General features: G+C 42.5%; 1 protein-coding gene across 1 annotated transcript in view; it reads right to left on the reverse strand.

The window, feature by feature from the left end:
* DST (dystonin) overlaps positions 1–25,053 on the reverse strand; it is a 436,433-nt gene that overhangs the window by 28,424 nt on the left and 382,956 nt on the right. The window contains 14 exon segments of the mRNA XM_032463323.1: positions 2,592–2,711; positions 4,785–4,991; positions 5,196–5,351; positions 6,197–6,367; positions 9,551–9,679; positions 10,027–10,224; positions 13,685–13,840; positions 14,186–14,359; positions 16,569–16,670; positions 18,753–18,854; positions 18,986–19,108; positions 21,043–21,269; positions 22,072–22,306; positions 23,775–23,978. Coding sequence (XP_032319214.1) covers positions 2,592–2,711; positions 4,785–4,991; positions 5,196–5,351; positions 6,197–6,367; positions 9,551–9,679; positions 10,027–10,224; positions 13,685–13,840; positions 14,186–14,359; positions 16,569–16,670; positions 18,753–18,854; positions 18,986–19,108; positions 21,043–21,269; positions 22,072–22,306; positions 23,775–23,978 — 2,304 coding nt within the window.

The following is a 25,053-nucleotide window of genomic DNA, read 5'->3' on the forward strand; positions in this document are numbered from 1 at the left end:
ACGGAGTCCAAAGACGGGGGACATCGGCAGTAATCAAGTCGGGTGGTGCCGTGAGTCCTCTCCCCAGAAACACACCCGGGGAGAGAGGAGCCCCTGCACCTTCCATTGGAAGGATTAACTTTTTCCCGAAGCCCAGTGTCTGTAAGAACACCTCCTATTATTAAAAAAAAAAAAAGAATTTCAAAGCAAAACGTATGCTGAAACTCTTGCAGATATAAACCGCAAACAGTATAAACAGTTAGATAAAATGGAAAATCATTGAAAAATCATTGAAAAACCCAAGAGTTTGGAGAGGAAGCTGTAGCTAATTAATACTCTGAGTCAGTACGGGTCCAGTGCGGCCACAGGATGACCCAATAGTGTATAAATTTACTACACTTGGTTTTTATTATCAAACAGATTTGTTGCCACACAATTTGGATTTTCACAAAGACGCTACATGTACTTTATCTGTGAGCCAGGATGGGAGGCAAAGAAAAGCCACAACTCTGGGCTCCTGTGTTCGGACCCGCTCATTCCACGCCCCCCTTGGGAAGGCCACGCCCCTCCTCCCCACACCCACCATGTCCTACCCGGGTCTCCCAAGGTCTCCAGACGACTTGCCACCGTCCGACGGCCGCCTGGCTAATATGGTATCTATACTCCGCAGTTTCTCCAGGGTTAGGGCACCTTTCATGTGTGTGTGTGTGTATGTGCACGTGTGGGAGGGGTGAATTACAACCTTTCTGTATAACTCAGTTATATGCTTTTACAAAGCAGGGGTATTAGCTTTGCTGTAGGACCCTTATAACCATCTTATGTTTTGTGGGTCTTTGTAAGGATTTAATAGAAAAAATAAGACAACTGCCATTAAATATATAACCTCAGCGATGAGACGAAAAGAGGTCAACTTAATGGGCAGCTTAAAAACTCATAAAATGACAAGGAAACACTCATACAGTGACTTTCAATCCTGGTATCATGTCAGAATCACCCCAGGCAGTAAAAATGCTATGCAAATGTGTAATTTTCCAAAATAACCTTGAGGTTACAATTACCTACTACATTTTATTTCCTTAAAAAAAGCTACACATTTAATAATGCATCTTAATAATACTACACAATTTATTTTTCTTGTAGTAGGAGGCAATTATATCTGGGAATTTGGGGGCAATAAACACCATTACAATATCTCATTATTTCTGTAGTTTGTTTTCTGTAATGATTATTTTTTCACATTACTCTAAACAGAACACTAGCTTTAGAATCACAGTTTTGACCGAGATTTTATTCAGAGTAAATGTTATAGCTGAATACAGGATGGATGAAAACTTTTTCAAGACAAAAAAAGCACCCAAAGGATGAACAGAAAAGACCTCTTTTAAAAACCTGGCTTAATGGACCTTTTATCTTTATCTCAGAGAAATGGTGACTGGCAACAGGTCACACTAGGAAAAAAAGATTTCATCAAATAGAGTTCTTCACACGTTTTTATTTCCAGGATTCTCTAACTGAAATAGGCAATAAGCTTCCCTAAGACCACATGACACATCATCTAAGTTCAAGTTCAAATAAGGTGCTCTATTTTGAGAAGGGGGCGGTGCTGATCTCAGCCCTCTACTCTTGGTACTGGATGCGGCAGCTCCCGGGCCGAGGAGCCAGCAGACAGGCCACTCGTCAGCCCTCACCCACCCGAGAAAGGCCCTCCCCGTGTCCCCCCTTCCATCTAGGATTACGACCCCCAAGGTTAGTCCTGCCCACCAGTGGAAGCAACCAACCTGTGTGAAGATTGACAGCTAGAATTTTCTGACAATGATAAACTCACATCACCCAATTTTCCCCCTGCCTTTTAAACATCATCAGTTTCAAGCAGTGATTTCTCTGCAGGTGCCAAAAATCGTAAAACGGTCTACAGGAACCCCATATCCTCACCCCAAGGGCTACTGAGCACTTTACAAACAGAAAGAAAGACAGAAAGACCCAAATTCAGAAGAGTTGGGAGAATGGGGGGGATGCTCTTTGAAAGGCATGTGGTAGGAATTATATAAGGTAGAAAATACAGAAAACAATGTTTCTCTATCTTCTTGTCTACACGGGGAAGGCAGCGTCTTTGAGGGCAGGGATGGAATTTCATACACATACATGATGCCACTAATTTAGGAAGGGGCAAACCAACTTCCCCCACAGAACCGATGAAAGGAATCTCAATAGCAAAATATATACAACTTTTAGTGCAGAATTCTCTTTTGCGTGGCATTTCGTCTGTGAAAGAAATTACAAGACAAGACAGCGGTAGAGAACTGAAATGCCACCGTCTGGCCTCTACAAATCCTTTGTGCATCTTAGATCGCAGAAGACTTCCGGTTTTAATTTTGTACGTTTCCTTTTAACCATTAACCCAGGAATCAGAATGGAATGATCACCAGAGAGTAAAGATGCCGCTGCCACTTGACCACAGGGCAGGGTAACTGGTTTTAAGTGTCGTATAGGTCCACGCTGGACAGCCTTTCTTCTCTAGTGATGAATGAACACACAATCAGGTTAGAATGTTAATTAGAAGTGACCTTGAGACCCACAACGACACAACGTCCTTTTCTTAATTGCAGACCCACCTTATGCTGTGCGAGTTGGGTTTTGATTTTGTCTGGGTCGTTGGCAATTTCCAGTTCAGAATCCAAAGACTTTTCCGACTCCTCCAGCCACTCCATCAGCTTACTCCATGCTTCGTGGAACTGTAAGAGAAATTCCCATCTTTGTCCAGAAGATGTGCAGGTACCCCCTGAAATGGCGTTTGAAATCTAGTACTTTTTTAAAACAGAAACTAGTATTAATAGAATTCTTAAAGATGATGAATTCAAAATTTTCCCCCAAGAAAAAGAAGGAGTATTTTCATCAGCAGATCACAACATGTCATGTTCACGCGTGGCCCCTGTGGTCATGCCCACCATGGTCATTTTGTTGGTAACTCATTCAAAAATAGAAATGAATGTAGAAGACATTTAGGGAGCATCAGGCAGAATGACCTGCCCTTTCTTTTGCTTAATAAATAATAGAAACACTCCGAGAATTTTTTTTACCCCACTATCGTCTCCTGACAGATGTGCGTTTACCTCAAAGGTGTTCAATGCCTATGTTAAAAAAGAGTTATGAAAAAAGAAGAGGTAAGGATAAAGTCGTAAATTCATTTTAACAGAAAGAGGCCATCACGTCCCTGTTTAATGCAAAGCTCATTCAACCTCTTCCCTGCTGCCATCAAAATTTTCAAATTAACGTCTGTGCCTTTAACACCATCAGTTTTATATGTTAAGAGAACCCACAATACTTGAGTTCTCACAAAACAGAATTTTCTTTTGCATCGATGACCCTGAAATATTCCGGTGCCATACAGATTTGATTTCAGCCGTGGTCGCTTCTCTATTAATCATAAATAGTAGGGACTATTCTGGGACACCAAATTGGTTCTAAATTACTTCTTAAAGGGAATGGAAGTGAACAGATACACAACGCCAACTTGAGTCATTCAACTGAAGTCTGTTTTGTATCAAAGAACATTACTAATGAAATAAGAAGAAAGGCATTTAACAGTCAGCACAGTGGGAGCACAGGAGCACAGGGCTGGAAAGGTCCACGGGAGACCACGTCCCTACAGACTGGCGTCCCCCACGCATCCCTCCTACAACTCCGGTCCGCTCACATGTGACAGCAGGGAGGCCAGAGCAGGCACATAAACTGCCCGAGTCAGAGAACTACGGCCAACATCCGAGCCAAACACTGAGATATCAGCATAAACAAAGGAAGAAAAGAAACAGCTAGTCATGGTGACAGGTCGTCCTGGGACACTTAAAAAACCATCAGAGACCGATTCTACTCCAGAGACTCTCTGACAACACTGAACACACCATACCTCCCCCTCAAAGAGGGACATGGGACATGTAACCCCATCACAGTGCGAGTGGTCATTTCTCAAGCCCTTAAACATCTCACGCTGTTAGCTTCCAACACTGAAACGCTGGACTCCCAAGCCACCCTCTGCATGGCCCACGGGAGCCTCGCTCCCCAGACAATGGAGTCCAACACCAGTGACACACAAATGCAGCTGATCAGGGCAGGAAGAGTAATTACAAAATTCAGCCTCGGTATTATTACACAAAGCTCCTAATGAAATAAAATCAAAGCTATATGCCAAGCAAGGTGGGTGCACACCCCTCCTCCCTGGAGTACAGAGATGTGAAATTTTACTTCTCCGTGTTTAGAGCAGACCAGATAGAGGAAGGAAGAAAAGCTCCTTATGCGATTCCCCAGGTTAAGGGAAAAAAAAGAAGCCCCCAGAGATTCAAACAATTAATTTAAAGGTGGGATGGAGCTGTATCCAAATCCGAGAGAAGACATGAAGGTTTGCCCTCGAGTGTGCACATTCGAAGAGGGAAAGAGAACCAGCCCACTCAGACACAGCAGGTACCTTCAGAAAGCTGTCGGGGGTGGCGGGATGTGAACGTGAGAGAGTCTGGTTTAGGAACTGAGCCTCTTTCTGGGCCTGAATGATAACCGTGCATCTGTGAGATCGAGCTACGACCAGTCTTTGCAAGACGGGTCCCCAGGGCCTGACGTCACTGCCAGGTCAGAAGGTGATGTCACCATCCAAACTAAGGCCACAGCCCTTTCAGGAAATAAACACCTTGGCCCCGTGCCGTGATACTGTGACGCGAAGTACAGCCTGTGGTCAAAGTCCTTTAGTACCGTGACATGCATTTCAAAAGCTAGAAGTGACTTGCTTCCAAGTTCAGAGAACGTTTAGGAAGGTTTACCTGCTTGGCCCTCTTCCGTGCCTCGTCCAGAGACCTTCCTCTCTCCACTAAGCGCTGGACCACTTTCTCCCATCGACTCTGGACGCTGATGAGTAGGTTCTTAATGAGGACGACATCTTGTTTCTGACTGAAGTATTTCAGGTGGGTTCCAGTTTTGTCCAGCTCTATTATCTGCTCACGGTGAGAGTTTACTTCATTGGCAAAGACCTTCTCCAAAGAGAAAAAAAAAGGAGGGTGGGGAAGGGTTGCGATCAGAAACAAACGAAAAACGCATCTATCTTGAAAACGCTTCTGGTATCAGAAGCTGAAACTGCTTCAAAGGACGAAAGAAAAGTGTTCAAACCACCACGTTCAGGCTTTTGCCTTAAAGGGTGTGAGACGGGAGGGCGACCCACCTGAGACGGAGCCTACCTTGTGTTCGTCGATTTGAAACAAGACTGTGTCCAAGATAAGACTTGGCCGAGAAGCCACATTGAGGGTCTGCTCCGCCTGGGTGAGCCAGTTGATAAAGTCCTGGAGAGAATTGTGGAACTCCATGGCCAACGTCAGGGCCTCTTCCAGTTTAATCTGCAAAGACAGACTATTTAGTATTTCATGGTATTTTAAGTTTTGTTTTTCTTTTCTTTTTTCCATTTTAAGCGCTCTCTGGCAGGTTTTCTTCCTGTCCCTGCTTTATTCGTGCACAGTCCATCTCCCAAACAGTTGTGCAAATACTGGCAAATCAAGTCCCTAGAAGTGGAGTGAGAAGCATCTCACTGCAGCAAAAAAAAAAAAACTGATATGCACTCAAGTCGTGGTTTGGGAACAATTAAACCACAGAACAGAATTGCTAAACAGAATCTATAAAAAGAAAACTTGGATTGTGTATGATTCATTCTGTGGGTCAAAACATTATAAACACTATACACCGTAAGCTCAGTGTCAGTGAGGGCCTACAATCTGGTATTTCTAGCCTCTCGTTTTTCTTACAGCATTAAACAGTAATATTTTTAATCCCCTCTCACGGATTTTTATAAATGTAAGTGCTTATTAAATATACAATCATTTCACTCTCTCAGTTTCCCTTTCTCCCTCGCCGTTACAGACCATCTGCCTTTTGCCTAGTAAGCTTGATTAGAATTATTTAACCACCAAGTATTCGAGTGGTTCACGGATTTTAAAACACACCTGGTAACACTTGATCTATGCTACACCTTCATCTATGTTTCAATGGATGCCTTCAACTCTGCTCTCCTGGGGTAAGAGAGAATACTCTTTTTCAGCTGACCCCATGAGACGTCCAAACGCACACAAAAACAATATAAACACGGATCATTCAGCGTTCCACGGACAAGTCTACTCAGAGAAAAGGCAGAGCTCACGCAATGAAACAACGAACACGTTCCCTCTACACTATTCATCCAGGCACGTACTTTCCTTTCGTTGAGTTTGGTTTCCACCGATTCCCATTTTTCTTTCAGGTTATTGATGTCCTGGTCGATATTTGTCTCGGCAGATTTGGGGCATCTTGCAAGCATCTGCTGGCCTTTCTGCATCAGGTTCTTATATGTTTCTTCCTTCACGTGAAAGGCAGCACAGATTTCCTAAACAGAGATATCCCCCCAAAGTTAGACCATTTTTAAGACAGCACAGTCTCCGAGTTCTTTTTCCAGGTCATCAGCCCCAAGCCCTCATCATACACTCATCTCTGTCCAGCACACAGAATAATCCTGACACACCCAAGCTTTCCACTGCACGGAAGGAACACCTAAACCCGCGGCTGCACCCTGCCTACTGAGAAACCTCAGAGATGGCGCTGTCAGGAGTGAGAGTGCTGAGAGTTATAAGGCAGTATTTTTAAATGTTATCAAGAAAGGTATCAGCTCTGTGACCTTGGGCAAGTAACTTAACTTCCCTGAGCCTCCATTGCCACCTCTGTTAAGATGGGTTCTCTTAAGTTGCTCCTTGGAATGCAATATGATGACTGTAATTTTTTTTTGGTATAATTTAATTCTGAGCTCAGAAGACATGCAGTAGATAGATGATAAAGACCCAGTATAGTGAGACATTTAAGTTGATTGATGACTCACACTGTGGACTCACAGAAGCCAAATTGGTGGTACTATGAATATTAGTCTCATTTTCAATATTTTTAAAGCTTTCAACTAGAATGCAGTGAGTATCTTTTATAGAGAATACACAAAAAAAGAAAAAACCTGCTTAAACAAATTCAGAATTTAAGATAAATGAAACCAGTTATAGTCATGTAAAAAAACTGAGAATAGTTCTATTCCATTGATTATGAGTCAAATCGCAGCTCCCACTGAAAAATTATAAATGAACATTTTCAATTTTATATTTTTAATATTGAGATGTAACCCATAAAATTCACCATTTTACAGTGTAGCATTCACTGTTTTTTCAGTATATTCATAAAGATTTGAACCATCACTACTAATTCATTTCCGTTACCTCAAAACTTTGTAATTTCTTAAGCCTTAAAAAAAAAAACACCCTTTCTAAACATATTTATAATATTCTTTGCCAAAAAGCTTTTAATCAAATCAAAGCCAAGCCTCTAAATATAGCTAAATCTTAGGAAAGTGTAATATTCCATGTTTTCCACTTTCCTTCATTCCTAACACAACCAAATCAAAAACACATTACTAAAATGGTATTGCAAATATCACTATTCTTTAGAGTTCTTTAAATCACGGAATTTCTAAAATCGGGCAAATGACATCATCAAATTCATTTTAAATGTCCCACCCAAACCAAATACGCTCATACGTACTATTTTTCTAAAATAAAATGTTCTAAAGATAAGCTCTTTGCGTTCCAACTTTTTACTTATACTCTTCTGAATTAAACTTTAAAGAAGTATTTGTTATTATTAGAGAATCACCCCAAGCATGTTTGTTCAAGAACTACTCATTAAACCTGTACCTCGTTGACACTGACAGCTAAGAAGTGCTTCCAGGAGACTAAGGAGGCACCTGGAAGACAGCCAGCTTCGATGGAAAAGAAAGACACGTGCTCCCAAGTTTAGTCAATTACTTTTCCAGTGAAACAGATGGGTCCCTCGCGGCACCAAAAAAACAATGACAATGAGAAAACCACCTACACAATAATTTTCTAAAACAATGACTAAAGGATTCTAGAAAATTCTACCCTGGATTAACAGGATTTATTTTAAGTGCTCACGGCAACTGTGACGTAAGTAAGACGTTAGCTCTGTTGTATTTCTTCACAACACCTACAAGGTGACACTTCCTCTCCAAATCACCAAATGCAAAATTATTCCCAGATAAGTGTAGTTTTATTTATTTGGGTTTTTTTGGGGGGGGGGCAGTGTTGGGACGGGAGAAATTAGATTTTTTAAAAAAATTGTTTTTTTATTTGTAACAGAGGTCCTGGGGATCGAACCCAGGCCCTTGTGCATGCTAAGCACGTGCTCTACCACTGAGCTATACCCTCCCCTCAAATGCAGTTTTCTTGGTAAGATCTTACAGTAACACCAGACATTACTAAAGGGTACAGACGCTCATGGGCAATGGCCCATTTCTTGCACCAAATCCCTCAGTACTTTTATTTCCTACAATGCTAATCCAGAGCATTTGACTATTAAAAAAAAGTCATCTGATGTGGGGGGAGGATGTAGCTCAGTGGTAGAATGCATGCCTAGCATGAAGAAGGTCCTGGGTTCAGTCCCTGGTACCTCCATTAAAAATAAATAAATCAATAAAGCTAATTACCCCCCCAACAAAAGAGTCATCTGATGCAAATTCACCAGTATAAAAATTAGAATATTTTGCAAAATCTGAAACACGACTGTCTTCTCTTAGAACTCTGCGAGCTGACTGAGAACGGGACATGAACAGGAAATGGATCACAGGTAGTCTGAATGTCACCTGTCAGTCCCTACTGCTACGAAAGAAAGCCAGTCTCAAGTTTCGCTGCTTTTCTTCCTTATCCTTAAGAGCCGACAGGACACACAACACAGGTGGGAACAGCCTGCAGGCAGAACACTCCAGATCGGACAGGTAGGCAGAAGCCGCCTCCTGTCCAAACCTGCTGGGCGTGAGACTGAAGACACAGCCCCACCACCACGGAAAGGGGCAGACACGTAACTTTAACACAACAAGAACACGTTTTCCAGCCTTCCCGGAAACTAGGGACTATCCGCTCACGGCAATAACCTCTGAAGTCACTTCTGACTCCTTGAGGGGTTTTTCTTCTCACTCAGGTTGTAACAGTTTAGGATTCACCCCAATGCTCTATTACTATCCATACAATGTTTTTATGGGGGAAGGTTTGCTTCTGAAACCTGCCTAAACTTCTAAAACCCCTTTTCATTTGCTGACGCACTAAGCTTTAAAATAAAGAATAGGTTCTAAAATCCAAATTTCTTCTGTGTAGCACAGGGAACGATATTCAATATCTTGTCATAACCTTTAATGAAAAAGAACATGAAAATGAATATATGTATGTATATGCATGACTGGGACATGATGCTGAACACCAGGAATTGACACATTGTAACTGACTATACTTCAATTAATTTTTTAAAATAAATAAATAAAAACAAAAAAATAAAAATAAAGGATAGGTTCTGACTTTAAGAACGTCATCAATCAACAGCGTGTCTGGCACTGACACACAGAGATGTCTGCCGTAAAACTGTGTATCCTTTCAACCTTCTCCCACGATTTATTTCTCACCAGGGCCAACACCAAACGGTCAGTTACTTAATCTGAGGCTAGAGCTGGAGGAAATACTGTACTCACCATGTGGGCATTAAGCTGCTCCCTGGCTGTTTCCGGTAAACCTCCCAGAGGCTTGGAGGCTAAGAGATGCCTCTCCGTGTCCGTCAGCCACTGCTGCAAGTCCTCGATCTCGCCGTGGAACCCTTTGGCCTGGAGTGAGAGAGAGAGGGAGCTTCAAGTGTGGGCCCCAAACACTATCATTTTCAAGCAGAAAAGGCGGCCAGCACAATCCCCGCCTGCTAAGCCCCTCGGCGCATTCTCAGCGACGGCAGGGCTGCTGGACGCCTGCCTTTCAGCCTCAGGAGAGCCAGCGATAAGGCTCTTAGGCTAAGAACGGGCGGGCTCATTGTCATCAGCTCTGTTCTCTACCCGACTCATTTTCACTCCCCACCCGGGGCGTACACAATTAACCAGGGGTCTGTCAGCCTGAACAGGGATGCTATGCCGTCCTGGCCTTGAAGGCTAAGGCAGTTTCCGACTTGATGGCTTTTTTTCACCTGGCGCAAGGCACCATCCAGCTGCTGCTTCCTCTGTTCTGTCTTTTCCAAAACATTTTGCCAGCGCTGATTTAGAACCTCCAGCTTGTTCTGAAGATTGCTCGCTTCTTCCCCTGCACTTGATTCAATTAAGTCATTTCCTGCTTTATTAACGGCTTCCACTGTGGACTGATGGGCCAATACGTCATTTTGGAGCACCTGAAGATATTAAGATAACACAATGTTTTATCAACGTTTACCAATGTTTACAAAATGTTTACCAATGTCGGTTGGTAACACGTTAACATCCCTTCTAACACAATTGTCTTGTTTCCTGGTTATGAAACATTCTGAAACAGAAATATCCTATACATAGAATCTTAATACTAATAAACTTTTTAAATGAGGGGCTTCTTTTCCTTAACTTTACAGCTTTATTGGATATACCTTCAGTCTACCCACATCCCCTGAAATGATTATGTTGAGAACATTGCCAGTTCTTCCCATCAGGAAAGCTTTACAATGGATGACATTAAGGATCTAGAGATTATAGTTAAAAGGTTCTAAAAGTATTCACTGGGTTCAGGCTCACTGAATTTTCACGTCATGAGCAAACAATTTAAAAGATACTTATGTCTATATATTCAAATGTAAAATGGATACATTGCCGTGCTTTGCAATCAGCAACTCTAAAAAGGAAACGGATTATCACAGTGTTCTTTTATCATCTCTGGATTTAAGGGTGTCAGAATCAACTGCTAAGTCAGCAGAGATCCCAGGCGGCCCTAACACTAGAGGGAAAGGCGTTTCACCACACAGCGGGGACGTCCAGGTCCAGCGTCCCAGGACTTAGCTGTTGTCTTACTAGAAAGTACGCACATGAAACACCTATGACAGATCCCAGTAAACGACGCCTTCCTATTCTATTACCCAGTGGAAATAGAAGAAGAGATGAATAATGATCCAGCAATCCCATTCCTGGGCATACATCCAGAGGGAACTCTAATTCAAAAAGATACATGCACCCCAATGTTCACAGCAGCACTATTTACAATAGCCAAGACATGGAAGCAACCTAAGTGTCCACTGACAGATGACTGGATAAAGAGGTTGTGATATATTTATACAACGGAATACTACTCAGCCATTAAAAAGAATAAAGTAATGCCATTTGCAGCAACATGGATGGACCTGCAGATCGTCAGTCTAAGTGAAGTAAGCCAGAAAGAGAAAGAAAAATACCATATGATATCAGTCATATGTGGAATCTAAAAAGAGAAAAAAAGAGGAAACTAATGAACTCATCTATGAAACAGAAACAGACTTGCAGACATAGCCAGCAATCTTTTGGTTACCAGGAGAAAGGGAGTGGGAAGGGATAAGTTTGGGAGTTTGAGATTTGCAAATGTTAACCACTATATATAAACATAGATTTAAAAAAAATCGAATTTCTTCTGCATAACACAGGAAACTATATTCAATATCTTATAATAACCTTTAATGAAAAAGAATAGGAAAATGAATATATGTATGTATATGCATGACTGAGACATGATGCTGTGCACCAGAGACTGACACACTGTAACTGATTATACTTCAATAAAAAAGAAGAGATGAATAACACTTAAATGCAGCAGCATGGGGCTGGAATGGAAAGTGCAGAGAGCAACCACAAGGCTGAAACCAGTTTCCTGTACCAAGAAGAACGACACTTCAAAGAACAAATAGAGCTTAGTAATCACTTCCTTTCAAGAAGACTGTGTTATGCTTTTGGACACCAGAAGAAACTCTCCTCTGACATGAGTAAAAGTCAATGCTGACCCTGCTCTGCACTCCCAGACTCGGGCTGACAACAGGAAAGAAGAGAAGCATCGCCTGCCGCCCTGTGAAGGACGACATCCCACGCCAGAGACACCCAGACCAGGAGGACTTCAGCCAGGAGCACGGACCAGCTGCGATCGCTGGTTCTCGGCTACACTCACTCACGTTCCTCAGCACCTGGTGAGGCAGTGTTTTTCAAAGGCTCTAACATCAACTGAGTAAGGAGCCATCCTTCTAAAAAGCACGCGCTTTGATATGTTAACGGTAGGAACCGCTTTCAAAACGTAAGAGTTAAAATCCTCGTGGTCAAAACATCAAAGGGTCATTCTGCAACATTCATGCCTCTAAATGGTTGGAGCCCCGCTGCACAAGCCCCGGCCTGGGAGCCAGAGAAGAAGGCAGGACAGGGATGAGAAAGCCCATCCCTTCCTCCGCAGCTGTGCCGGCAGCTCTGGGGCCTTTAACATTGACTTTGGAAATGGAAGGAGGGAAGGGGGCATTCCTAACTGCTCAAAGACAGACACACAGAAACTAAAGGCCCCTAACTCAACCCCACCAAAATAACTGGACCACCTGCTCATTTCCCACCTCTACCGTATCCTGCACAGCTCCTGTCCCCGACGTACGTGACTTTAAGGACAACTAAGGACAGCTAAGTTGATGAAAATGTAAATGCCATAAACTCAACAGTGTGAGAATAAAGGTTCTGTTCACGTGCAGAGTGAGTCTGACTGGTCATTACTGCTCTGAGCAAAGGTGTGATACAGACATTCAAGAAAGATAAATGTTAGTGATCCGAAACAAGCCCCAATAGTTAATCAGACAAGGTTGGGCAAGGACTAGACAGAATGAGGTTAAAAAAAAGGAAGAAGAATTTAAATTAGGGACCAATTACTGTCGGAAAAGTACGAAAGAAAGAGAACTAAAGAATAGTCAAAAACTGTAGGTCATGCTCTTAAAGTGCAAAAAACCCTTTGTTTTAAAACGCTATGAAACATAGCATAGAAACAGTAAAATAATCAAATTTTTCTATTTGAGAATCGAGGAAAATTTATTTAAGATTAGGACTAGGGACTGAACTTTAAATAAGATGCCCCTACAATGTGAATGTTGAAAATTCTATGAAAGATTGTTGAACGTCAGGATAAACTCTACTGGGCATAACCTTTATTCCTCAAGCCTGATGACTTCACAGAGGGGGAGTTTTCCACCAAGAATTGTCAACCAAATGCCCCGAAGATGGCAACAATATATAACTGTTTTGCGTGGATCTCTAGATAAAAATTTTCAACTTATAAGCCTTAAGTCAAGCACAGGACATGTGAAAATTCTTCTAAACCTAGTATTTTTCAAAACTAATTCAGAAAGGAAAGGACTAAGATACAAAAAGCCAATGAAAAGTAAGAGAAAGGAGGAAACAGGATAAACTCCAACACAATAAGAGATGTACAGACAGACAGAAATACGTAAGAGAAGCCAAAAAGCAGGCAGTGATGGAGGGGAGGGTGACCCGAGGAAACACACATCCTGCAGTGGAACTGTGACCTGGTCACGCCACAGCTTTTAAAACTACGCCACCTCAATCCAAGGACAGGTAGAACCAGGGATTTAAACCTCCAGGGTTGGGCATGCAATCCTCATAGAAACTGAGCCAGAAATTTGCCATTCTTGCCTTGACCAAAGAGATAAACACTGATTATAACCCTTTTAAGGAGGCGTGTTTTAGGTAGCTCAACCTTCAGTTGCCAATGTCCAATGTGAACTAGTGTTAAAATCATAAACGCACACAAAAGGGAGATGGACCAAACACATCCGGTGATGCTGTAAATGCAGGGAGTTTGCAGTAACAGCTACGTACGTGATGCTTGGCGAGCTCAATCTCGATGGCCTTGGGGTCTCCCCCGACGGGCTTCTGTTCACTGAGCAAGCCCTCGGTGTGCGTCAGCCAGGCCAGCAGCTCGTCCAGAGCGTGCTGGAACTGCCCCAGCGCTAGCAGAGCGCCCTCCAGCTTGTGCTGCGGGAAGAGCGACAGGAAGGGAATCAATCGCCACGTTCGAGATCATGGATGACACACGTTTATAAAACAAGAGCAAAAAGTCAATGGCATCATGCTGCGTCAGCCTGTAAGCAAATCCAAGGAACCTCAACCATCATATCCTTCTACATTTTAAGTCTTAAATGCTTTCAGGTTAAAAAAAAAATGGCAGGAAAAACAGGAAAAGGTCTAATGAAATAAGAGAATCTAGGGGCTTCGGAAGTTGATCTACAGGATCGCCCAGTCTTACTTTTTAATAGTTATTTGACATTCATCAATGAAGCTGAAGCGTGATGATGTCCTAACAAAGGCCTTGGCATTTACCTGTCTGTTGATGATCCTCTCGCCCAGACTGTCCCATATCAACTTCAGCTCCATCAGTGGGTCCTGAACGGTGTGCTTGTCACTCTCCTCAGTTACTTTCTTCAGCAGAAGCTCGGCCTGATGGTTCAGCCTCTCCATCTCTATCTGTTGTTGGTAAGCCTCTGACTTAAATTGCTATTTTTTAGAAAAGAGAGACACAAGGAAAACTTGTCATATGTCAGGAACTTGTAAATAAACAAAAATTCTAGGGGCTAGGTCTTGATTCTAATTCACACTTCTTAGTGGGGTGGGGTGAAGGGGAATAAAAATCTAACAGAGTTTAGTGATGAAAACATTATAGATAAAAAATGATCAAAGAAATCTTTTATTTTTATGCAACATTTTCACATGGAAAGATGTTTTTCTTTATAATTCTGATACCTCACTTTTGTTCTCTACAATAAAAAATTAACACATTTTGGGGATTAGCACTATATATAACACTGCTATATATAAAATAGATAAACAACAAGGTCCTACTGAGTAGCATAGGGAACTACATTCAATAGCTTACAGTAATCTATAATAAAAAAGAATATATATAGTATATATATATATGTATAACTGACTCCCTACGCTGTACACCAGAAACTAACACAACATTGTAAATCAACTACACTCCGATAAAAAATAACAAATTTCAGGGCTTAACTTATTCTAATGTCTAATTATATACAGCCGGTGAGTTTTTAAATTATAGGAAAGAAGAAAACAAAATATATCTTGACATACATGAAACTCAGAAAAAATAAATCTCAAAGAAACTCAGTATTTCCTGCTCAAAACATACACACATCTTGCATCCACTGAACTTTATGTGTTTTCTGCAGCTATGCTGTGTTTATTAATATCTATTTATCCCTTGCTTCACCCACTGCTGGCTCGGAATAACATTACTCTCTCTCCTGGTGCTCACTGACATATATTTAATCATCTTGGCTTTGCCAACGAACACAGGTTAGCCAATGGTTGCTTGTAATGGGAAACTGTCCTTTCATAAAGTATTCATTTTATTCTGGAATAGTAAATTATTAAATAGTGAATAATTAATGGCTAAGCAGTCCCTTAATTTATTCAAGCAAATTAAAATAATTCAAAACTAATAACAAAGGTATAGTGAACACTTGCTGTATTCAAGCTGTTCTCAACAAACTTGTAAAGAAAATAATTTTACCCTCAAACAATCTAAGGACACAGAGGTGAGAATGGTTAGGTAACTGCTCCGGATGAAGGAGGATGCCATCTGAGACGCCTGGTTTCAGGGCAAGGACCCCAACCAGTCTGCGATATGCAAACCACTGAGATATTTGCAAACCCTTACATAATCTCTCCCCCCAACCTGTAACTCCCCCGCACCTGTAACCATACATAAGGGATATCAAGTATTTACTTCATAAGCAGCCAGAGTTAAAAAAAAAACAACAAAACACAGTCTAATAATTATAACAGTAAAGTTCTCAAAAAGAAACATCTTTTCCGAACGAGATATTCTACAAGTACACTTAGAGATGAAAATGCTACAATTTTAAAGCCAGAGAGTAATTTTACGTAGAAATCTAGCAGAGTTCCTTGAAAGGGGTGTGATGTCTCTGAGACTTAAAATCAGGGAGGAAGTAGCTGATCCCACTTTGATAAGCGATCATCAGCACAGAGGAACTCAAAGGAAAAAGTCCAGCCTTTTTCACAGCTGGACATCAGGAACCACAAAAGAAAGAAAAATGACGGAGGAAAGCAGATGGCAAACAAACATTTACAAAACAAACGCTCTGGGAAACACTATTACCCCATCCACCCACGGGACCCTTCTTTTAGCCTGTTAGACGAACTGAGTTACTCTGAACACAAGGAAGAAAATGCAAATATCGCTGTATACGCATCAACAACATAATACACTACTGAGTAATAAAGTTATAAAAATCCTCACAGTATGATCTACGTATGTAAAACACACACACACACACACACACACACACCCATGCCTCACCCTACCCTCAACCTGAGGATATCTGAAAGGCTATAATCACATCTCAAGAGTGGTTGCCTCTGGGTACACAACATTTTGGGTGGCTTTCAAAAAGCCACCTTTTTGCTTCTTTGCATTTTCTGATTTTTCCATAACGAACAGGCACTGATTTAGTAAGAAAAACTACTAGCATTTTACACCCTTTATTCAATGAGCACTTACACACTGCTCACTACGTGCGGGCACTGTGTGAAACCAGTTTCATAATCAAAATGTGAAACTTCAAGTGTGGAGAGTAAATTAAGTTTGCGGAAAGCAGCCGGTGAATCAAGAACTTAAAAATGCAAAGTCTCTGATGAAGTTCTCGGCCCCTCCCCCTACCTTGAGCTCTTCGATCTGCTGCTTGACAGTTTCAAGGTCCGTCCCGATGGGAGACATGGAAGCCAGTTTACCACCTGCAATATCTACCCAGTCGAATATTGCCTGAAACACACAGTAGTTCATGTCAGTATCACAGCACATCCAAAAGGACTGCACCGCCTCAAGTGTGATAGAAAATAGAATCATCAAGTCTATAAAGATGCTATGCCACGAGCCTGTTTTACAAATAAAGGCAGCAATATATGGAAAGTTATCTCAAACATGAGACATGTGAAGCCTCCAATTTTGCACCCAAATTTGCAGAAGAAATTCTATCTTAAATGGAATCTTAGAATATTGAGAACTTTTCAGTCCATTTGGGAAAAACTTTAATCAAGTCACCCCATGAAATAAAATTCTCTACACTCTCTTATGTCTGTCTGAAAGGCAGATTGTGTCAATACAGTGAAAGAAAAAGCCTCAAATCCATGTGTTTATTCAAATAATCACGAAGTTTATTGTTTGGCACTTGAGGAAACCATTTGTCTCACATAAACTTTTATGTATTATTTAGATTAGCATTAAAATCCTGCACATAGAAAGATTAGGACCATTATTCTGAATTGCAACAAAACTTCAAAATTTCCTATTTTCCTAGTTCTTTTTCAGTGATATAAACATTCTAAAAAAGACTCCACTCATATTCTTTTCCAGGTTGAAGACACAAAATTATTTTGTAATTTAATAAAAGTTGCTGGCCCATATAGGAAAGAAAAAAAAAAAAAACCTTGGCAAATGTCTGGTATTTTCAAGTTATCAGTAATGAACCTCAGTACTTAAGTGGCAACTCGGAAAATAAAATGTATTTGACTTTACAATCAAACCTGGAAGATTCTGGAGGGTCTGCAGCTTTCAACATCCAGCTGCAGCCCTTCAAATGATCACGGTCCTTTGTCCCCACAGGTGATGTAACTAACCCACCGACCAGCAGGACCTGCGGGAGACCTTGTTTTCCAGTAGCGGGGATGAGACAAGCCACAGTGTCCGGCTGTGACCTCCTGAGGGCTAGTGGCCCCTGAGATTTCAGAGGCTGCAACGGGTGGCAGTGCCATCTTCGACCATGGGACAGACACAGCCCCAGTGACTCGCCAAACATATGTGAAAATCACCATCTGGCCCCACAGACGGAGCTGGAACCTGGCTGGTTACAGGCCATTGATAACGTAACCAATAAATAATCACTTTGCTTAAAAGCAGGAGGGAGGGCAAGGTTATAACAAGGTGTTACCTGTAGTGAATTTTTTTTTTTAATGTATTTCCAGAGTTCAAAACACTTTGCAGCTGGGCATGAAGCTGGGCTCATATTTATTTTTACAAATATAGAAACGAAGTAGCCTCATAAAAAGGAAAAGATGTTCTCATCTGAGCTTTAAAAATAATATTCTCTTGGTGTTATGGAAATACTTAGGACTTTTTCCATATGGTGGTTGGATGGAAGATTAAACTCCTGCCAGCTGGTTAGGAAATGGGACAACGTTAAGGAAGGTGGGGAAGAAATATCACCGAGTTGGCCTCGCCTGACAGGAGAATTTTTAATATAAAAAAAAAAAAGAAACTTCAAGACTGGTTAATGAACTGACCGAGAACCCTTAAGGGATGTGGAAAACAACTATTAAAAGGAATTATATATATGGGGAAAAAGAATACACTTTTTTACACGACAGATCATGACATAAAATAGACGTCTATTTGAATTCACGGGGACTGCTGGCTTCAAATCCAATTTCTTTACTTCTGACTTGAGCCCAGCTTGGTGGTATTTTTAGACAGTGTTTACGCCTTTCATCTTAATCCACTCAACTTCAGAGCAGAACTCAGACTCACCTCCACTCCACTGTCTGGTGTCAAGCCATTTAGGAAAAATACCGGGTGGGTATATTGACTTCCACTTTTAAAAAAAAAATTAGAATATTGCTTCTCAAAGTAAATCTCACAGAATGTGTGTGTGAAAATGTTCTGAGGTGTGTGTATAAATCTGTACTCATCACAAGGGTCAGAAACAGCTTCTAAAAGGCAAGAGGGGGAACGAAGCAGGTGAGGCAATAGCATCACACCTGCAGCTCTGGGGCGATCCCAGCGCACGACTCTGTGAGCATCACTTAACGCGACCCCTGCCCCACCCCCGGTGGACACTGCGACCCGTACCTGCAGTCCATCCTGGTACTGAACGGCGGCCTGCATCGCCTCCTCCAGCCTGTCCACCCGGTCTTTCCAAGCTTTATTTAGAGAATCCCACGCTGAATTTAACTACGATATAAATATTAGAACTCTTTCAGTGTCCTGTGTTAAGTGTTCAACCACTTCTATTAAATATGCTTTAGTGAACAAAATGCTTAAAAAAACCAAACTATTCTGATAAGCATAGACGGGAGCCGTACCTCGTCTATGCTCTTCTTGACGATGGGTTTGTCAGGCTCCCCACACGCGGCGATGAGTTCAGAACCCAGGTTAATGACCATGTCCAGCTCTTCCTGCAGTCCATCAATCTCCTCCCTTATGACCTGGAATAAGAAACGGCAGCCTTAAAAAAGGAAACCCTCCTACACTTGTTGGTGGGAATGCAAATTGGTGCAGCCACTGTGGAGGACAGTATGGAGGTTCCTTAAAAAACTAAAAATAGACTTATCCTATGGTCCAGCAATCCCACTCCGGGGCATATATCCAGAGAAAATGTAATTCAAAGAGACACATGCACCCCACTGTTCACAGCAGCACTATTTACAATGGCCAAGACGGGGAAACACCCCAAATGTCTATCAAGAGATGACTGGATAAAGAAGATGTGGTGCGCGCACACACACGCAAATGGAATACTACTCAGCCATAAAAAAGAATAAAGTAATGCCATTTGCAGCAACATGGATGGACCTGGAGATTGTCATTCTAAGTGAAGTCAACCAGAAAGAGGAAGAAAAATACTATATGAGATCGCTCATATGTGGAATCTAAAAAGAAAGGACACAAATGAACTTATCTATAAAACAGAAACAGACTCACAGACATAGAGAACAAACTTATGGTTACCAGGGGTTAAAGGGGGTGGGAAGGGGTAAATTGGGAATTTGAAAATTGCACCTCTTGGGGAGTGATGGAAATGTGAGCTATCTTGATTGTGGTGGTGGCTTCATGGGTGTAGACATTTATCAAAATTCATCAAAGTGTACATCTGAAATATGTGTAGTTTGCTGTACAGGAACCAGACCACAACAAAGGTGTTAAAAAAAAAAAAGAAATGGTAGCTTTAGTTTTGAGCAAAACCACAGTGAAACTAAAAAGATGCCCACAGACATTAATGGTAGTTACTTCTACGACGTGCGACTGCAATCAATTTTTATTTTCTTCTTTCTATTCCTTAACTTTCTGCACTAAATTTTTCACCAAGAAAAAGAGAAGAACTACTTTAAAGAAAAAACTGTCCTTTGAGTAACAAATGTCAACTGTTTACTATAGAGACAATATTTAGGAAATAATTCCACATAACAAATACCAGAGTAAGTTTCTTAAAAAATACTGAAAAGCACAAAGACATTTTGTGTTTGTTTCTCAAACCAATGAGTTTGGCAATTCACTCTTACAACAGATGTAATTATCACATGAGTTCAAAGACTTCATGCAAATTACTGTATCTTCTTAGTAGATTTAGGATAGTCTAGCTCTGTATTTTCACTTTTACCCTGGCACAAGTAAACTACCAAAAACAAAACAAAAAAACTATGACAGAAATGCAGTCTTCTCCCTTTGCTTTCATCTTCTTTGTTAAATATATTTATTCATTTGAGATGCACTTATTTACCAAATATGAACCAAGCCCTCGAGCAGGGATTGGAGATGCAGAGAAAATGAGATCTGACTGTCCCACTCAAGGGGCCCTGACAGAGCATGGTCGATCGACCACAAGTCCTACTCTGTGTACAGTCCTTCGTGTGATGCGAATGTTATGGGGACAAACTCCGCTGAGTATGCAAGAAATAGGGAAAACAATGGCTTTGGAAACACAGGCATCGGCTCGACTGGGATGTAACCGGCTGGTACCCTGTCTAGGTAGCGTGGACTTTCAGCAGGAGGCAGTGCACACTCCGGAGGGGTGTAAATCAGCAGCAGAGTAAGGGCAGATCTAGAGGTCCGACCGGCACCAAGGTTAGAGGCTGGCGGGGAAAAAGCCTCTGCAGACGGGGGACCACTCAGATTACTTCAGAAGCCATGAAAAGAGATAAGGATGCCCCGACATAAGGCAGAAGCATCGGGGATGGAGTGAAACTTCCTAAATACACATTCTTCCAGTGAAATCTGTGGGTGTCCTCTGTCTCCACCCACATCGCTATGCATTCCTCTTTCAGAATCAAATTTAATAGATTCAAAATATTTACCAAAGGAACCCAGGGATTCACGATACCACAACCGATTCTTTACCCCTAAATGGGATTTTTCTGCATACCTCTGCTGCTTCCTGCTGCTGCTTCACTACTGAGGGATCGATTCCAGGGTCTTCCAGGTCCCGGATGAAATCCTGGGTATCTTTGGTGGTAACCACCAGGGACATGTGATCACACCAGAACTTCTCTGCTAATTCCATCACATCCAAGAGTTTGGCTTCTCTTTCTTCCACCAGTGTGTGTATGTTCTCCCAGATGAAAACCATTTGGTCAAGCTTGTCCTGAACAGCTACAGAGCAAAACAGAATCAAAAAGACACCCCGTAAGCAATAAAGCAGAGCATTTTTGTCTACACAGGAATGGTGATTCAACTCACCAGGTTTCTAAACCTGGATCAAATCTGAGTTGAGCCCAGTCTACTGGGTATCGCTGGGCTCAATGGCCTTTCCAGACAAACTCAGGGTGTCCTGCTCCTCCTGAACCAAGGTTTCCTGACAAAAGATGATGCTCGGAGAGGCATGTGAGCTCAGAGCAGGGGGACCTGAGTTTACCAAGGCGGGCCTTACTGCTAAGAAAGAGAAATAACCACGCAAGTATGTGCCCTCCCAGTCAAGACTTGAGATGTTGGCTCAGTCCTGGGAACACAACAACGTGGGATACGTATTTTGGGCTTGCTTCCAGTGCACCCTCACCACGAATTTCCACTGACCTCTGCACAGGCTCTCCTCTTTGACCCCAGCTCATACCTTTAAGGTCCCAGTTGCCATTTCTGTGGCTATGGAATAGAGCGCCAGTTAGGTCAGTTGGCGTAGGCAGTGAGGAGGAAAAAACACCCCTAGGTTTGGTCTTCGGAGCATTATGCTTTAACCAACTGATTTGAAGGGCTTGGAGAACATGTGGCTTTTGTATTATGGGACATGATGTATTTAACCAACTGATGTCACCAACACAGGAAGACAGGAACAACAGCCCCTCCACCCAAGACACATTGGATCTGCGAAACCTTTTCTAAAACCGGGCGCGTTGATGGTGAGCACTCAGAATGGTCGTACGAGTCGAGACCGATGGTTCGCCCATCCCGACCAGCTTACCTTTGGCAGATGTGTCCTTGTCCGTGCCCTGGGACCGCGCGATCATCTCCTCTCCCCTCTGCCTGAGCGTCTCGTACAGGGGCTGCAGCTTCTCCATGTCCACCACCAACACGTTCTTGTTCTCGCTGATCTGCTCCCGGATCTTCTCCACCTCCGCCGAGATGGACGGGGGCTGCCTCAGGCGCTCCGCAATGCGCTCCAGGCTCTCCAGGGTCTGGTCGATCTTGTCGTGGAACTGGTGGTGACACAGAGCGATCGATCGATCATAAGGCAAAGGACCCGGGGTGCCAAGTGTGGCATTTAAGTGGAAAACATCTATTTCATGCCACAATCAAGAACTAAATAAACCTTAGTCCTTTTGTTAACAGCCCTCCGAAGAGCTACAACCAGCTGGCACGGGAAGACGTTTCTTAAAAATCACGACTTACACACACCTGTCTGTGTCACATGGCTAATGGAGGCTGGACTGCTTCTTGCAGATAACTGAGTGTATTCATTAAGAAATGGAATATGCTAATACATAACTGGGCCACCTGAGAGCAGCATCCTACATACTGCTTCACCTGATCACAATTCAAATTAAGTTTAAAAATTAGGGTCAGAGATTTGCAGATACTAACTACGATCTATTAAACAGAACAAGTCTCTACTGCATAGCACAGGGAACTCTATTCAATCTCTTGTAGTGACCTATAATGAAAAAGAGTATGAAAACAAACATACATGTGCATATGTGTGACTGGGACATTGTGCTGTACACCAGAAACTGGCATATTGTGACTGACCACACTTCACCAAAATAATTAAAATAAATAAAAATTAGGTTAAATAACCTCAGTCTGAGTCTATCAAAATTTACTGTTTATTCACATTTACTGATTATTTTGGCCTCCAAAAAAAGTAACATTATTAAATGTGAAACTCATGGGCAGTTTTGACCAGATTAAAGGGATTTCTTAAGTCACGAGTTTCCTGAACTAACAAATGTTAAAAAAAAAAATTAAACAAAACAAAAACCACCCTGATATTGCAATGGAAGTTTGTATTTAACTCATAATCGGATTCATGAAGGAATTTTCAACTCCTGTTTGCAAAGGTACCGCAGACAACAGAGCAAAGTTATAAAACCTCGCTCATTTATCGAGGCCACGCCATCTTCCACACTGAAGGACTCGCCACTCAGGATTACAGACAGTGGACCACTCTAACGCCAGCAACTCTAATGATGAGAATCAAACCTTCACGACAACTCTGTAGATAACTGCAAATCAACTTCTTGAAAGAATTTATTTTCAATCAAGGGAAAAAAGAAGTCCAACTTTCTATTTTTTCCCTTCTGACTCAGCCTGCCATTCACAGTATTTCTTCTTACTGCCGTCCTGGGAGTGCTTTATCAGCAACGACAGTGACACTTTCTTTTATCTGTCCCAGTGGCAAACACTGACCTTCCACTCCGGATGGACACTTACTTAGATATCTGGACAATGATGACAACTGTATGTTTCTTCAGTCACTGGAAATTATGTTTTATTTATATAGAAGGAGGCTGGGAGATACAAGGACTGGACGCAGGCAAGCATCGCACCTGGGACAGACACCAGTGCTCAGAGTCACCGCAGTGGGACCGTTTTAGCTGACACTGACCCAGGAGAGGCAGGACCCGGCGCCCCACGCTGCACCCCACCCCCAGCGTCGAGCATTACCTGCGTGGACTGGGCCATGGCTTCATCCAGCGCCACTGCCCGCTTCTTGACGTCCTCCTTGATCTGACTGTAGAGGCTGTCAGCCGCCATGTACTTCTCTCGGATGGAAAAGCCCTCCCTCGGGCTCAGTTCCAGCAACTGCGGCCCGGTCTTGTTCATCTTGTCGATGTGAGGCTTGTGCTCTGCGATCAGCTCTCGCAGTTGCTGTAACGAAGCAGACAGCATCTCAGTATCTTCGGGGCGCCTGTCCCCAGGTTATAGCTGTCAACACCCTGCCCCGGGGCACCCAGCTGGCAAGAAACTCCAAACACACACCCCACCCACCCCGTCCCCAGGCATGTAATGTACAGCTCTTCACCCGGAAGAGACACCCTCGACACAAAGATCACACAACAGTCTGGTCGTGTCCAAGTCCCTTCTAGGGCACACGTGAAGATGCTGGGGAGCTGAAATCACGGATCCCAATCCACTGAGCGCTTTCTCCCCAAAGCAGGACGTTATGATCAGGGTAGAAGCCAAGGGCCACATTACATAGAAGGATTACGAGCTCCCTGGGTCCCAACCTACAGACACCAAGCCACAACTCCCGGGGTTCCTTTCCGCACTTTCACAGTAGGCACCGAAAATTATTTAAAAGGATGGAAAGAAGGGAGAGGCAGGGAGGGGGAGGAAGGAAAAGGAAAGCAGCTCAGGAGAAGGCAGACACAATGCTGAGAGAAAAAACCACAGATAAAGCTAAGTCAGGCAGATGTAAGCCTATGAGGCACTGTGATTACACGTAAACCAGTTTAAAATGTGCACGTACGTATTACACTACATATGTATGAATCTATTCTATGTACGTATATGATACAGATAATACACATCTATAAACACATAAATAAATCTACTTATATTTATTTTTAAATCTTAATGGCTACAAGAGTAATCAGTCTTTCACACACACAGCTGCACACTGAGCATTACCTGTAAGGTATATTTATGCAAAAATACGTGACGTGAATATTTTGCATAATGTCATCTAATCAAGAGATACACTGATGTTGACAGTAATGAGTGAGTGTGGACTCACCCAAGTGGAGCCCCATTCCTTCCAGGCAGCTGGATCAATCTGGAACCTCCACATTGCATGGAACCTGGGGCCCCCCACTGCCTGCCTGCGGGGTCCTCTGAGGCCGGCCTCCTTGTGGCAATGGGGTGCCCTCTCTTACCCTACTATCCATGAGGGTCCCTAATCAGCACCTCCTTGTCCTCACCAGAGGGTGTACCTCCAAACTGT

The sequence above is a fragment of the Camelus ferus genome, chromosome 20 (genome assembly GCF_009834535.1).
Source record: "Camelus ferus isolate YT-003-E chromosome 20, BCGSAC_Cfer_1.0, whole genome shotgun sequence".
Taxonomy (NCBI): Eukaryota; Metazoa; Chordata; class Mammalia; order Artiodactyla; family Camelidae; genus Camelus; species Camelus ferus.